This window comes from Capra hircus, chromosome 14 (assembly GCF_001704415.2).
Source record: "Capra hircus breed San Clemente chromosome 14, ASM170441v1, whole genome shotgun sequence".
Lineage (NCBI taxonomy): Eukaryota > Metazoa > Chordata > Mammalia > Artiodactyla > Bovidae > Capra > Capra hircus.
Genome location: NC_030821.1, coordinates 21,977,732 through 21,993,948, shown reverse-complemented (window position 1 = coordinate 21,993,948; position 16,217 = coordinate 21,977,732). Strand labels below are relative to the sequence as shown.

General features: G+C 41.2%; 1 protein-coding gene across 1 annotated transcript in view; it reads left to right on the top strand.

The window, feature by feature from the left end:
* The window catches only part of DPYS (dihydropyrimidinase), a 99,949-nt gene that overhangs the window by 37,918 nt on the left and 45,814 nt on the right, over positions 1-16,217 (top strand). The window contains exons 5-7 of the mRNA XM_005689299.3: positions 11,911-12,067; positions 12,867-13,008; positions 16,059-16,201. Of these exons, the coding sequence (XP_005689356.2) occupies positions 11,911-12,067; positions 12,867-13,008; positions 16,059-16,201 (442 nt within the window). The remainder of the gene's footprint in view (positions 1-11,910; positions 12,068-12,866; positions 13,009-16,058; positions 16,202-16,217) is intronic.

Below are 16,217 nucleotides of genomic sequence, written 5' to 3'. Positions count from 1 at the left end.
GCTAGCTCTATGAAATTGGTTTTCTCTATTTTCTGGTAAGTGATGTATCATATCCTTTAGCTTGTCTGTGAGGTCTGTAATATAAGAATATGATTTAAGAAACAGCAAAATCAGCAGAAATGGTCAATCGTAACCCACAAGCAATCTATGATTTTGACCATTCTGTCAGGAAACAGTTTCTGGATCCTGAGTATTTATTTTGGTTTGGGATAGAATTCCATTAGCCGCAGAATAAGTCTAGGAAAGATTTTAGGATGTAAATCATAGGTAGAAAATTATTTAAATTAATTATGAATATCTTAATATTACTTTAAATATAATTTTATATTTTGAATATGTAAACCATTTACCTGGTCCAAAAGTCAAAGTGATACATTAAAAAGATGTATTCCCAGAGAAGTCTTGCTTCCTTCCTAGCTGCTTCATACCACAGCCCATAGTTAATTATTGCATTACTTTATTTCTGGGCTACCCTTGCAGTGTTTTTTTTTTTTAAAGAACATATATTTCTTATTTTTCTTTCTCCCCTACTTGAAAGGTAAAATACACAGTGTTCTCTATCTTGTTTTTTCCTGTTTGAAAATATGTCCTAAAGGTCAGCTCATGTTAGATATAGAGAGCTTCCTCATTCTTTTTTACAGGTGCAAAGCTTGACACTATATTTTTCTACTAGTCTCTAATGATGGATATTTGAGCTGTTTCTGATTTTTAGCTGTTACAGATAAAACCACAGTGATGGCCTTATGCATATGTTATTTCATATATGTGGAAGGTATAGTGGTCTTCTATTACTGCTATAACGCATGATAGCAAGCATAATGGCTTGCAACAATATAAATTTATTATCATCTAGTTCTGGAGGGTGGAAGTCTGAAATAGGTAACAATGGCTGAAACCAAGGTGTCAGAGGGCTGTGTTCCTTCTGGAGGCTCCAGGGGGAATGCCCTTCCTTCTCTAGCTTCTAGAGACCGGCTACTTTCCTTGGTTCCTATCTCCCTTCCTCTTCTTCACAGCCAGCTGTGGTGGGTGGAGAATATTCCTTTGTTCTGATCTCTCTTTAAGGATCCTTGGATTATATGGAATCCACCTGTTTAATCCAGGATACTCTCCTTCTCTGAAGATCTTTAAGATCTTTGAAGTCTCTCTGCTATGTAGGTAACATACTCACAGAGGGCAGAGATTAGGTCATGGATATCTTTGCTAAGCTGCTGCTAAGTCACTTCAGTCGTGTCTGACTCTGTGCGACCCCATAGACGGTAGCCCACCAGGCTCCCACGTCCCTGGGATTCTCCAGGCAAGAACACTGGGGTGGGTTGCCATTTCCTTCTCCAATGCATGAAAGTGAAAAGTGAAAGGGAAGTCACTCAGTCGTGTCCAACTGGTTGCGACTCCATGGACTGCAGCCTACCAGGCTCCTCCGCCCATGGGATTTCCCAGGCAGGAGTACTAGAGTGGGGTGCCATTGCCTTCTCCGATGGACATCTTTGGGGCATCATTATTCTATCTTCCACAACAGGGTAGCCTCACTAGAAACGGGACTGCTAGTTCAAATACTTTTTGGACATTGCTAAATCCCTTTGCAAGGTGGTTATAAGTATGAAATACTTAAAATCTCAACCCAAATGCTCTAGTTGAGTCAGACGTACTATAATAACGCTTGTGAAGTTATTCCAGCATGCAATTGTTAGGGGCAGCAGAGGTCCAGAATAAACTAGCATGCGAGATTATTCCATTGCTGGCACGTAACCTCTCACAGGTGACCAAGCAGTGTCAGACCATTCATATGGTGACCACGTCAGCCAACCCGAGGGCAGGTCCATGGGGAGTACAGAGTGACAGGAGCTGGTGGGCACAGTGGCCCTTTACAGTAGACTCATTTACTCTGTCCTCATTATCTCACATAATTTCTGAATGTAAAAGAGCAATACGCATCTATTCATCATTATCTTGCTTAAAAAAGGAATGATTCAGCCTTCCAGATTTGTAATATGAAGATTTCCTATCAGTAAATCCTTTTGCCAGCCCATTCGGTGATCCAGGGCCTTGCCACTCAGAGTGTGGTCCCTGGAAGACAGCACTGATATCCCCTGAGAGCTCGTTAGAGATGCAGATCCTTGGACCTCAGGCCAGATGCACTGAGTTGGAATGTGGCCTTATAACCAGAACCCCAGGTGACTCACATGCATACTAAATGTGAGAATCATTGCTCCCGGAGGCACAAAAGAGATCCAGTTATTAATTGTCTCTATTGTAGTTGCCTAGAAATACAATACTCTCATTATGTTGGATTTTATTGTTCTATTGCCAACTATATACCCAGAAGATAGCAACCTGAGGGTTAACGAGTATAACAACCAACTTTGTTTGTTGAGTGCTTAATATGTACTTGGCACATATTTCAATATATCTTGTTTCAAGTTTTATTTATATTATCTCATTAATACACTCTAACATACGTTATCTTTTCAAATTGTCATAACAATGCTTCCGGCAAAATTTTATCACTGTTTTGTGACTGATGAAATTGAGGATCGGGAAAGTTTGGTAAATTAAGCCCAAGTTCACTTTACTAGTAAGTGCTAAAGCTGGGATTCAAGTCTGTTCAACCCTAAAGTCCACATTTTTTATTACTCTTTACTCTGTTCAGGAAGAAATTGGGTTACAGTGTTGGGAAATGCAGATGTCAAGGTTGTATTTAATTGGTTTTGCTTATTGGCCTTACATTTTTTAGAAACATATTTAAAATGTTATTATCATTCTGTTATTTATCATTGTTAAAAGAAAAAAATGCCAGAAATGGAAATGATGAAGACTGTATTAAGTAAGAAGTAAGCATTCTCTCTCTCAGCTCAGTCTTGGAACTAGAAATTTTTAACCATATCTATTTTTTTGTTGTTGTTGTTGGTTTCCTCCAAAATCCTAAGCCCTAAATTTGTAAGTAGTGACTTAAAAATTTTTGACAGTATCACTTGACTCTACGTGGTGAATAAAGAGCAGTCTAACTTACATAAATCTAACCCTCCTGAATTTTGTTAGTAGTAAATGTCACTTCAAATAATATTACTTAAATTTATGTGTTTTGGCTAATTTTTTTGTGTATGGGATCTCTTTGTTATCTACTAGGTTGAAAAGAAACTGAGAGGCCCAGTATTATCCCCTCTGTCTCCTCCTGACTTCTGTCAGTTCCGTTATTATCTTTACGTGGATGGGAGTTCCAGCATTTGTAGCTGGCTCTATAATTGGGCTTCCCAGGAGGTGCTAGTGGGAAAGGAGCTGCCTGCCAGGGCTGGAGACGTGAGAGACGTGGGTTCGATCCCTGGGTCGGAAAGATCCCCTGGAGGAGGGCATGGCAACCCACTCCAGTATTCTTGCCTGGAGAATCCCCATGGACAGAGGACCCTGGTGCGCTGCAGGCCATGGGGTTGCTAAGAGCTAGACAAGACTCGGACACGACTGAGCAACTTCACTTTCACTTTTCACTTTCATGCATTGGAAAAGGAAATGGCAGCCCATTCCAGTGTTCTTGCCTGAAGAATCCCATGGACAGAGGAGCCTGGTGGGCTACGGCCATGGGGTTGCTATGAGCTAGACAAGACTGAACACTTAACACTTTTTCCTGGATTATCTCTGTTTCTTACTGAGTCAGTTTTTCAGTGTGTGTGTGTGTGTGTGTGTGTGTGTGTGTGTGTGGTATTTTTTAAACATCTTGGCCCTTCTTTTTCTGTTGTTTGTTTTTTCTTCAAGTGTCCGGTGATCCTGGGCTGTCCGTGTTCATGACTGGACAGTGCAGGGGATAGAGCAGGGAGCTGGTGTGGGCTTCCTCCACTGTTGAGCGAACTCTGCCCCCAGATGAGAGCGCTGGCAATGAGACTCTGGGCTTTGCAAGTGTAAATGGGGCACGGTCACTGGTGAGCTTCTGTTTTAGGTATTGGGACTTCACTCTATGGCATCAGCACCACCTTAGGAAGCTTAGTTCGCTGGACAGAGGTGGGGACGGGGGCCAACTGCCCCATCTCATCCCCTGTCCCACGCTCACTGCCCTCCCCACCCCAGGAAGAATGTCCGTCATGACCCTTCTGCCCCTCTGAGTTCAGCTGTTGCCGCCACTGCTTCCAGTTAGAAGCACTGCAGACCCATCTGCTCTCTGACTCCCTATAGGCTGACTCCGGTCAGCCACGGCCCCTCTTTTGTTCCCAGCACAGCTCTGGATTTTGTCCATCTGTTGTGCATCTTCACCAGCGTTTGATGTGAGCTGGAAAGGAAGAGAGGGGAATACATGTTCAGTGAATCAACTTTCATTCAAAGCCTAATGGTTCCCTTTGTTCATACCTTGATCTTTCCCTTTAGGGTTCAGCACCTGCAATAAAAAGTGAAAAGCAGGTTGTAGGGGAAAGAATAGAGCTTCCCTATGCATGCCACTGAAAGCTTGAGTTGCCTTTGACAGTTTGCAAGGAATTTCAGTTTTGTGTTTATTTCAAGTCTCAGTTAATCCAAGTTGAGCAACTAGATCTAGGCTAGTTCCCATCCACTAGTGCAAAAATGAAGCAAGGGGGTCAGAAGGCTGCCCCTAGAGTGTTATCCTTTTCTTCCAGAAGTTGCTCTATACCTCCAGTAAAAAGTTGGGTGAACCAGCTGGAATTGTACCTTGTATAGAAGTTCCCATCTGCCTACTCTCAGATCTCTTTCATTCACTGTTCACTCTTTGTCTAAATGGTACATGTGTCAGTATAGGTGATTTGCTTCAATGACAAAGGTACCTTTTACTTTGGTTTGAGTAGCTTTGGTTTTCCATGTTCCTTTTTTTTTTTGCCACATATTGACATATGGGGTTATTAATAGTGTTTAAAAATTATTGCTCACCTCTCCTTCCCACCTCCCAGTAGAACATGGATGCACATGAATTCAGTATTTTTCTGGTGCTTTGCTTAGAATGCTGGTGATTTCTCTCTGCAACTTACTTGATGCTCTCTCTGGTGTATATCTGTTATAATTTGTTTACCAATTAATGACTGAAATTTTTAATACTAATTTCTCTATATAACTTGTTTCAATTTGTCTTAATAAAGCTTAATTCTGTTTTATATCCATATTCATGTCTTTTGGGTATAAATATGACTCTCACTTGAACTTTTTAATAAAATGTTTTGTTTATACTTCATAAAAAATGAAGTTATTGGATGCCTGATATATGCTTGACACTGCTCTTGGCATTGAATTTGCAAAGATGATTAAGATAATTTTGATTCTCAAGCAGCTTATAATGAACTGGGCTACTTTATGGTTGAGTTTTTCTGTTGTTCGTTTGATTTTGGTTTGACATTTGTAGAAAGCTTTATTTTTCAGGCTTATTGCTGTAAAATACAAACTTCTCTTCCAGGGAGGTTTAGATGTCCTATTTTCCATTTTATTTAAACTCTACCTTCCCCTCCTCACGTATTCCTCTTGTGTTTGGGACTAAGGTGGAGAAAGGGCCACACAGAGGCCTCTCTCTGCCTGTGTGTTTATGCTGCCTCCTGCTTTTTGGTGCTGAGTAGAGTGAATCAAATCTCACTTACACAAGTACAATCAGCTGATGCTTGGTAACCGGTACTTTTCCTAAGAAAAGATGATGTGTGCCTGAGTCGAGATGGATTTGAATCTCAGACTTCCTTTATTCTTTCCTGTGCGTGAACATCTGAACCCTCCTTGTCCTTAAATTTAGAACATGGTTATTTACCTTATGTCTAATTGCAAACCAATTCAAGACTGCCCAGTTTAAAACACTTAAAAAAAAAAAGAAGAGAGAGAGAGAGAACTGACCGTAAGAAAACTAATGTTTGCTGCTGCAATAAAGCACCACAGACTGGGTGGCTTAAACAACAGAAACTGATTGATTTCTTTACCATTCTGGGGGCAGGAAGTTTAAGACCTGCGGGTTGGCGATGTCAGTCCTTTCTGTGGCCACTGAAGGAAGGACGTTCCAGACCTCTCTCCTTGGCTTGTGACGCGTGCCTCTTCCGTGTGTCTTCACGTTGCATCCCCTCAATGTGCGTCTGTGGCCATATTTCCTCTTCTCACAGAAACCCCAGTCTTATTAAATGAGTGCTTGCTTCTAATGACCTCATTTTAACTTGATTAGCTCTTTAAAGCATCATTATCTCCAAATAGAGTCACATTCTGAGATACAGGGGGTTAGGACTTTAACATGTGGATTTTGACAAGGGACACAATTCAGCTCATAATAAGAAGTGATTCCAGGATCCCAGGAAGATGCCAAGTACTTTCGTATATGTTAATTTATTTGATCCTCACCAAACTGCCACACTAGAGGGACACTACAATCCCATTTTGCAGATGAGCAAAACTGAGACCAAGAACAATGACTCATCTTGCACAAGGTCACCAACTAAAATGAACAAAATCAGAATTTGAATCTAAATCTGTGTGATATACTTTATTATGCCCCTTCTATGTATTATCCTTCTCAATTATTTTTTTTCCTTTATAAGTGTAATGTTTTGAATCTGAGGTCCAGTAAGGTTCTACTCTGTCTTTCAAGCTGGGACAAATTTTTTTCATGAAAGTGTTTGGTCTTCTGTTTGGTAACCAATGCTTCTGCTCTTGGGCACCTATGCCAGCTTTTCTGCATCTTTCAGCCTTTTCTAAACGATGCCATGACTTGATTAAATGCAGCTCCCAAGTGTAGACAAGATGTTAACATCTGCTTTCTCCGTTTCATTTAATAAACAGTGATTTTATTAAGATTGTCTGGCCAGGGATGGGGGCAGTTTGGGTTGATCTGACATGTTTCATTATTTAGAAATCTTAAGAATCTCTCAGAGAGCAGAACTCCTTCAACTGGGAGATTGCATCATAAGTGCAGATTCTTTGTTGGTTTTGAGCCAAAGGATGGAGAAAGAAGGAGAGAACGTGCATGGGGAGGCAGGGTGCAACATACTGTGAAACTTGCTGAGACAGTGGGAGGACATTAGTGATGGAGATGTACTATCTCCCAAGGGTTGCTGAAACCATCTGGTCTCGAATAGAATCAAGAGAGAACAGATCTAAGACTTTTCATTACCAACCTGTTAAGTATAGTAAATCAAACCAGTAAGTGACATTGGAAAATCGCTTAACCAAGTCCACAGATCTGACAGTTGACTTTTGAAAATATATGCTCTTTACCAAGAAATGAAAAATAATACTTTCCCTACTAACATAGTGCCTATGTGTGGTATGTTATTAGTGTACTCAGTTCAGTTCAGTCACTGAGTCGTGTCCGACTCTTTGCGACCCCTTGAATCGCAGCACGCCAGGCCTCCCTGTCCATCACCAACTCCCGGAGTTCACTCAGACTCACGTCCATCAAGTTGGTGATGCCATCCAGCCATCTCATCCTCGGTCGTCCCCTTCTCCTCCTGCCCCCAATCCCTCCCAGCATCAGAGTCTTTTCCAATGAGTCAGCTGTTCGCATAACGTGGCCAAAGTACTGGAGTTTCAGCTTCAGCATCATTCCTTCCAAAGAAATTCCAGGGCTGATCTCCTTCAGAATGGACTGGTTGGATCTCCTTGCAGTCCAAGGGACTCTCAAAGTCTTCTCCGACACCACAGTTCAAAAGCATCAATTCTTCGGTGCTCAGCCTTCTTCACAGTCCAACTCTCACATCCATACATGACCACTGGCAAAACCATAGCCTTGACTAGATGCCTTTGTTGGCAAAGTAATGTCTCTGCTTTTGAATATGCTGTCTAGGTTGCTCATAACTTTTCTTCCAAGGAGTGTCTTTTAGTTTCATAGCTGCAGTCACCATCTGCAGTGATTTTGGAGCCCCCAAAAATAAAGTCTGACACTGTTTCTACTGTTTCCCCATCTATTTCCCATGAAGTGATGGAACCAGATGCCATGATCTTCGTTTTCTGAATGTTGAGCTTTAAGCCAACTTTTTCACTCTCCTCTTTCACTTTCATCAACAAGCTTTTTAGTTCCTCTTTGCTTTCTGCCATAAGGGTGGTGTCATCTGCATATCTGAGGTTATTGATATTTCTCCCGGCAATCTTGATTCCAGCTTTTGCTTCTTCCAGCCCAGCATTTCTCATGATGTACTCTGCATATAAGTTAAATAAGCAGGGTGACAATATACAGCCTTGACGTACTCCTTTTCCTATTTGGAACCAGTCTGTTGTTCCATGTCCAGTTCTAATTGTTGCTTCCTGACCTGCATATAGGTTTCTCAAGAGGCAGGTCAGGTGGTCTGGTATTCCCACCTCTTTCAGAATTTTCCACAGTTTCTTGTGATCCACACAGTCAAAGGCTTTGGCATATTAGTATGCTAGGGTTCCATAATTCTCATGTACCACTTACTCCTGTGTCTTGGACAAATTAGTCTTATCAGGGGGTCAGTTTTTTTTTCTTTCAGTTTTTGTGTGGTCTGTTTTTAAAGTCTTTATTAAATTTGTTACAATATTACTTCTGCTTTATGTTTTGGGTTTTGGGCCATGACTCATATGGGATCTTAGCTTCCTGACCAAGGATCAAACCTGTACCCCCTGCACTGGGAAGCAAAGCCTTAGCCACTGGGCTGCCAGCAAAGTCCTGAATGTGTTTCTTTATCTGTCAAACCAGTGTTTGGGTTTCCATGAAGGTCGAATAAGATATATGATCTTGAAGCTACATCTGCAAACTCCAGAGAGCACTACATAAGTTATATTTTTTATTACTACTTTATCTTTGGCCCCCAAATAACAGAACCCACCATTATGCTGAATTATCTAGTTTAATTTTTCAACTTATAAATTACCTAGGCCCCTTGTTTTCTTTTCACTGCTTTCCTGCTGGTTAGTCTTGTGAAAGTGTCTTAGAACCATTGCGAAATACAGGGAAGAATAATTAGGAATTTTTACTTTTTAAAATTATTTAAAGATACTTAATGGGGAGTCAATTGAAAACAGCCCTATTATTGGAGAGTTTGTTAAGTGACAATATCACATTTTAAAGGTGCTAAGCCCTTCCAAGGAAATTGCCTGTCATCTGGTTTCAAAACAACCCTGGCAGACTCCTGGTAAATGCTGACACTTTTAATTTTTCCAGAGAGCTATTAAAATTGTAGAACTTTTGGAACTATATTCCCATACCACCTTGATGGGCCAAATGATTGAATAGAACATGTGATAAGAATCTTTCCTCTGTGACGAAGCACCATGAAAAATCCTGAGTTGGCAACTTGTTAAGTTATTGCAGATCAAGTATCTGAGTTTCTCCTTGTCTAAACCATCCGTTAAGAGTTCTCTTGGACTAGGAAGGTCTCTTTGCACCTGCAAATAAAATACCATGTCTGTCCTGTTTTCTCTCCAATAAATAGTGCATTACCTCTTAGTTTGGGGCTTTCCCAGTAGTTCAGCAGTAAAGAATCTGCTTGAAGTGCAGTGCAGGAGACACAGGGGATTTGGGTTCGATCCCTGGTTCAGGAAGATCCCCTGGAGAAGGGAATGGCAACCCACTCTAGTATTTTTGCCTGGAGAATTCCATGTACAGAGGAGCCTGGCAGGCTACAGTCCGTGGGGTTGTGAGAGTCGGACACGACTTAGTGGCTAAACAACAGAAAGTTCTCAAAGGATGCATTTCATTGACTGTGGTTTGATACTGGGTTAGTTAAGAGGCAAAGTTGGTTAGGCTTCAAGCAGCTTTGCTTTCAGGGTTTTTCAAATTCCTAGGCTCACTGGAGGAAAATGGCTTGTTTGGGAGAGAAATGACCTGTGTGATAATAGGATGCTACGTTCCAATTCAGCACGAATCGGGCAGCTGGTGGCCATCCACTGTCAGGACTCTCTGTGGAAATCAGTGGATTTCAGTTGTATATCAGGATTTTAACTAAGGTCTCGCATCTGGTTAACCAGAGTGAAGTAACTGGGGCGCCAGCCTCTCTCTTCTGTGTGTTCTCCTTCAAGACATCTTGGATGTGATCAGGTGGATGCCAGCAAATCTATTATAGTGCTGACAAATGCTAATCAGAGATAGGCTCCTGATTTTAAATTTAAATTCAGTACGTGCTATTAACTTTTCTAACATTGTGTGCTTTTGATAGTCTCATTTGCATGATTTTATAAATATGCATTTCTGGCTACAATTTTATTATCTGAGTGTTCTTTTATTTCACATAAGTTTTTAGAGGAGGTTTTTGTACCTTAAGAGTGCGGAAAGATGATCAGTCTATTTGTGGTTGGGCTCTAATGTTGTCCTTATCATCAGAGTAGCATAGTGCAGAGATTAGGATTGATGGAATCAAAATGCCTGGATTCAGATCCTACTTCCTCCCCCGACTTGTGTTGAGTTGTAATTTAACTGTACAGAAATTGTTTAACCCTATAAGCCTTAGCCTTGCCTTTTGAAATGTATTTATTTCTTGAAATATAGGTGATTTACAATGTTGTGTTAGTTCCAGGTGTACAACAAAGTAACTTAGTCATGCATACATATATATAGTATGTATGTATATTCTTTTTCAGATTCTTTTCCCTTCTAGGTTATTTTAAAATATTAAATATAGTTCCCTGTGTTATACAGTAGGTCCTTGGTGTTTATGTATTTTTAATATATACTGGGTTGGCCAAAAGTTTCATTCGGGTTTTTCCATAAGATGTTGGGAAAAACCTGAATGAATCTTTTGGCTAACCCAATGGGAGTGTGTATTTGTTAATCCTAAACTCCTAATGTATCCCTCTCTTGGTAACCCATACGTTTTTCTATGTCTGTGGATCTATTTCTGTTTTGTAAATAAGTTCGTTTGTATCTTTTTTCTTAAGAGTCTGCACAGAAGCAATATCATAGGGTATCTGTCTTTCTCTGTCTGGTTGACTGCACTTAGTATGATCATCTCCAGGTCCATCGATGTTGCTACAAATGGCGTTATGTCATTCTTTCCTATGGCTGAGTAATGTTCCATTGTATGTACGCACCACATCTTCTTCTTCCGTTTGTTGGTGGACATTTCTATTGCTGCTATGCTTTGGCTGTCGTTAATATCGCTGCAGTGAATATTGGAGTGCATGTATCCTTCTCAGTTATGCTAAGTCGCTTCAGTCGTGTCCGACTCTGTGCGACCCCACAGACAGCAGCCCACCAGGCTCCCCCACCCCTGGGATTGTCCAGGCAAGAACGCTGGAGTGGGTTGCCATTTCCTTCTCCAATGAATGAAAGTGAAGTCCCTCAGTCATGTCCAACTCTTAGCAACCCCATGGACTGCAGCCTACCAGGCCCCTCCGCCCATGGGATTTTCCAGGCAAGAGTACTGGAGTGGGGTGCCATTGCCTTCTCCAATTATAGTTTTCTCTAAATATATGCCCAAGGCTCTTCCTTTAATGGAGATAATAATAGCATTTTCCAGATAGGGTTTTTGAGGAGATTCCATTAAAATGGCATATATATATCAGCCAGCTTTTCCTAGGTTATGCTCCAATAACAAATTAACCTAAAATATCAATAGCTCACAGCAGCAGAGATCTGCTTTTCATTCACCCATCATCAGTTGGCTCTGCCCTGCTCTGTATTCTCTTCATTCTGAGACACACCACCAGTGGAAGAAGCAGCTTCCACTGGTCTCATGACAGAGGCAAGACTCATTGTGGCTTTAATAGCTTCTGCCCAGAAGCAGCACGTGGCATTTCTGTTCGTATTTAATTGGCCAAAGGAAGTCATGAGGCCAAGCCTAGTATCAGTGAGTGGGTGCAGTCATCTACCACAAGCTGCAATGCACATTGACTGGGCCGTAGTAAAGGCTCAGTAAATAGGAGATTTTAGTTTTCAATCTAGAGCCACTGGAGAGACAAAGGTACATGATGGTTTAGCTAGGACAGAGAGACTGATACTTAGGTGTTTGTCAATCAGCTCTCTTAAGAGCAAATGGAGGTGCTGATCACTTTCTTTGAACTTTCCAGGGAAGGTGGTCTATGGAGAGCCCATCGCAGCAGGTCTCGGCACGGATGGCACCCACCACTGGGACAGAGAATGGCTCCATGCCGCCCATCACGTTATGGGTCCACCCCTGCGACCGGACCCTTCAACGCCTGACTTCCTCATGAATCTGTTGGCTAAGTAATCAATTAGCAGATGACTGTGAAATGTTTTGCCAAATTAAGATGTTTTTCAAGTCTCAACATGTGAAGGATTTGAGTGTAGGAGAGTGTGTGATACCATCTGGACCTTCCATTGACCTCCCAGTCTTCTGTTCTTGATGTGACAGGCCCTGGGGACCAAAAAGTATTGGCTTAATTACGTTATGATGTGGTGTCAAAACCTCTCCTGACTACAGCGAAATCAGATCATTTTTCCTGAAGTTTTCTCTGCTTTGATTTTTTTGGTTGTCTTTTCTGTCTCCTGTTGCTTAGGGCCAGGTCTGTTCCGTATGCCCTATTTTTATCAGACAGAATATTCTTGAATATTTTCCATGCTGATATAACTCAGGAACTGGATACACCTGTGGCAGAGATACAAAAGATGGTGATCTAGGGAAGGGCCACAGGTAAAAGGCAAAATCCTGCCCTCAGAGCAGGTTATCCCCATGAAAGACCATTTGGACCATTTACAGATGCTTTTTGGCATGGGGGGGCGCATTATGATCATTTTTGTTGATGAATACACCACTCGTGGACATTTTGACATTCCCCATTCACAGATACTCAGATCTGAGCTAACAAAGAGCTTTTCACAATAGACTCTACAAGAGTTCACTTGCCACTTCCTTCCAGCCTTGACAAGCTGCTCATTCTCCATTGCGGTTTTCTGAGTTTCAGTTGAGAATGGGATCATGAGACCAGGGAAAGGTACGGTGGTTTCCTGCTGACATTTTCTATCTCCTCACCCACCTCGGCTCTCATGTGTATCTCTTTTACAGCGATGACCTAACCACCACAGGGTCTGACAACTGTACTTTCAACAGCTGCCAGAAAGCTCTTGGGAAGGATGATTTTACCAAGATTCCCAATGGAGTGAATGGTGTTGAGGACCGGATGTCGATAATATGGGAAAAAGGCGTGGTGAGTGTCATGGAATTCAGTTTGTTTTGCTGAATTCTTCAATGAGGATGTGGTCTATTTTAGGACCAAAGTTCCAGAAGCCTTCATGAGAAGCTTCTTGATTGCGTTCACAGAAGTGGCCACTGGGAATACTGCCACATCCCCACCACCATGCCATCTCCCGAGATAATAACGAAAAGTACTTTTCTTCTCTGCATAGTTTAGAGGGTGCTTTGTGCCATGGTGCAGACATCAGAGTATCAGTTTATATTGGGTACCAAGAGGATTATTCTTGAAGTCTTTGAAATGTAATAGCCCTTCTATCTGATTTCCATGTTTGTGAATCCCAGTTTCTCATGTGTCACTGATATAAACACTTGGAATGATTGAAAAGACATGACGGGTTTTTATTACGTTTGTACCCCTTTTTCGTATAAAAATGTAGATGTCCCTTTTAAAGAACTTTTGAATATTATGGTTAGAAAGCTACTGTATGAGGTTCACATAAATCATAAATCCAAAGCACAGAGATTTTCTTTTAATTTCACAGTTTAAAAGTTAAGGAAATGGCAATCCACTCCGGCACTCTTGCCTGGAAAATCCCATGGACAGAGGAGCCTGATAGGCTACAGTCCATGGGGTCGCAAAGAGTCGGACACAACTGAGCGACTTCACTTTCACTTTCACTACCTGAGGATGAAGAATAATCAAATGGCTAAATGTTCACACATGAGCCTATCCAGGCAGCTGATGAATGCAGTTGTACAGATCAGCAGTGAAGACTTGTGGGGCAGGACCTGAGGTCTCCATTGTCATGCCATTCTCATCTGTCTCTCAGAACCCCTCCCTTCAATGATGTAATAATCACATCTCTGGACTTCCTTGGTGATCTGGTTGTTAAGACTCTGAGCTTCTGATATAGGAGGTATGGGTTCAATCCCTGGTCAGGGAACTAAGATTCCACATGCAGTATGATGCAGCCAAAAAATTTTAAAAAAGAAAAGGAATAATCACATCTACACCCAGAATCCCTTGCACATGCCATTCACTGAGAGCCCTAATTTTTTTTTAACCAGGTCTTGTCAATTTTATTTCCAAATGCCTCTTTATTTCCACCTTCATCTCTACCATTCTGCTTGGAGTCCCTTGTCTTGTTTGGACCATTGTGGTAGTCTCACAGCTGGTGTCCCTGCCTCCACTCTCTGGCTTGCTACAATCTATCCTATACTCCAGGACCATCATTGTGTTTCAGACACCAGGGTATACTCAGGCTACTTTCTTCCCTAAAACCCTTTCATTTTCTACATTACTTCTTGGATGATATTTAAACAATTCATTCACATGTAAGGGTCTTCAGAGCATCTCTCCGGCCCTGTCTTCTGCCCTTTGTCTTCTCCACGCCCTTTTACCTCTCTCTTAACTCTAATCATCCCATATGGCTTTCCTTCTCGTTCTCTTTGCTTAGACTTTCTTGATAACAACAGTCCAACCTTTCATTTTGAACTTGTGTTAACTACAATGAATAACTTCATTACAGCAGATTTTTATAATATATAAACTATATTAGTTAGTTCAGTCACTCAGTCATGTCTGACTCTTTGCGACCCCATGAATTGCAGCACGCCAGGCCTCACCGACTCCCAGAGTCCACCCAAACCCATGTCCATTGAGTCGGTGATGCCATCCAACCATCTTATCCTCTGTCATCCCCTTCTCCTCCTGCTCCCAACCCCTCCCAGCATCAGAGTCTTTTCCAATGAGTCAACTCTTTGCATGAGGTGGCCAAAGGACTGGAGTTTCAGCTTTAGCATCATTCCTTCCAAAGAAATCCCAGGGCTGATCTCCTTCAGAATGGACTGGTTGGATCTCCTTGCAGTCCAAGGGACTCTCAAGAGTCTTCTCCAACACCACAGTTCAAAAGCATCAATTCTTCGGTGCTCAGCCTTCTTCACAGTCCAACTCTCACATCCATGCATGACTACTGGAAAACCATAGCCTTGACTAGACGGACCTTAGTCATCAAAGTAATGTCTCTGCTTTAGAATATGCTGTCTAGGTTGGTCATAACTTTCCTTCCAAGGAGTAAGCGTCTTTTAATTTCATGGCTGCAGTCACCATCTGCAGTGATTTTGGAGCCCCCCAAAATAAAGTCTCTCACTGTTTCCACTGTTTCCCCATCTATTTCCCATGAAGTGATGGGACCAGATGCTGTGATCTTAAGGTGTATAAGTGGATCTAAAGTGATTGGAGATTTCTTCATAACATACAGGAACCTATGTTATTTTCTGAAATTTTAGGATGATTTATTTATGGGAATGTTACCTTCAGGATGTGGTTCCTAAATTTTTTTTTTTTTTCTTTTTAGGCAAAGACCCTTTGATAATTAGACCGTAAGGATGCTCTTGCCATATAAGTGTGTATAGGGATAAACTCTCAACATTAAAAAAAATCATTTAGAAGGATCACATCCCATTGAAGTTTATCCATATTAAAATCTCTTGCAGCAGACTGTCCATGACTGTTGGTTCATGTAGATTTTAGTAGAGCAAAAACTGAACCTCTTGGTTGATTTTTCTTTTTTTAAAAGTGTTGTCACCAGATTTATAGGCCTATCTTATTTTAATTCTATAGTATTCTATATAATATCTACATGATTATCTTATAAATCTTATCTATAAATCTTAGGTCTGCAATAAATAATCCAGATCATAAATGTAGTAGGTGGTGGAAGTAAAAAGAATTGGAAGTACTATTACCGACATTTAGCCCTTTTCTCTGTGATTCTGGGAAGAATGGGAAAAATCTGAGCAAGTGTTTTGTTAAGCTGATAGGTATTTGAAAAGTTACTTTCAGGCTTCCATATTTAACCACATTCATCCCCATCATTATCACTATGATTGTTTAAGATTTATCAGTATTCACAGACGTGTTTGGCCTCACAGTATACAAAATTAGGTGTGGTTCTATTTGGTTCTAAGAGATACAAGTCTACTTTTATTGAGAGGAGATTTTTAGTCTTTTATGATTTATCAGAAAAAGAAATGTATTTTCTTCCTTGAATTGTTTTATAGCACAGTGGCAAAATGGATGAAAACCGGTTTGTGGCAGTTACCAGCACAAATGCAGCAAAAATCTTTAACCTCTATCCAAGAAAAGGAAGAATAGCTGTGGGCTCAGATGCTGACATTGTGATTTGGGACCCAAAAGCCACAAGGTAAGCCTCAGTTTTT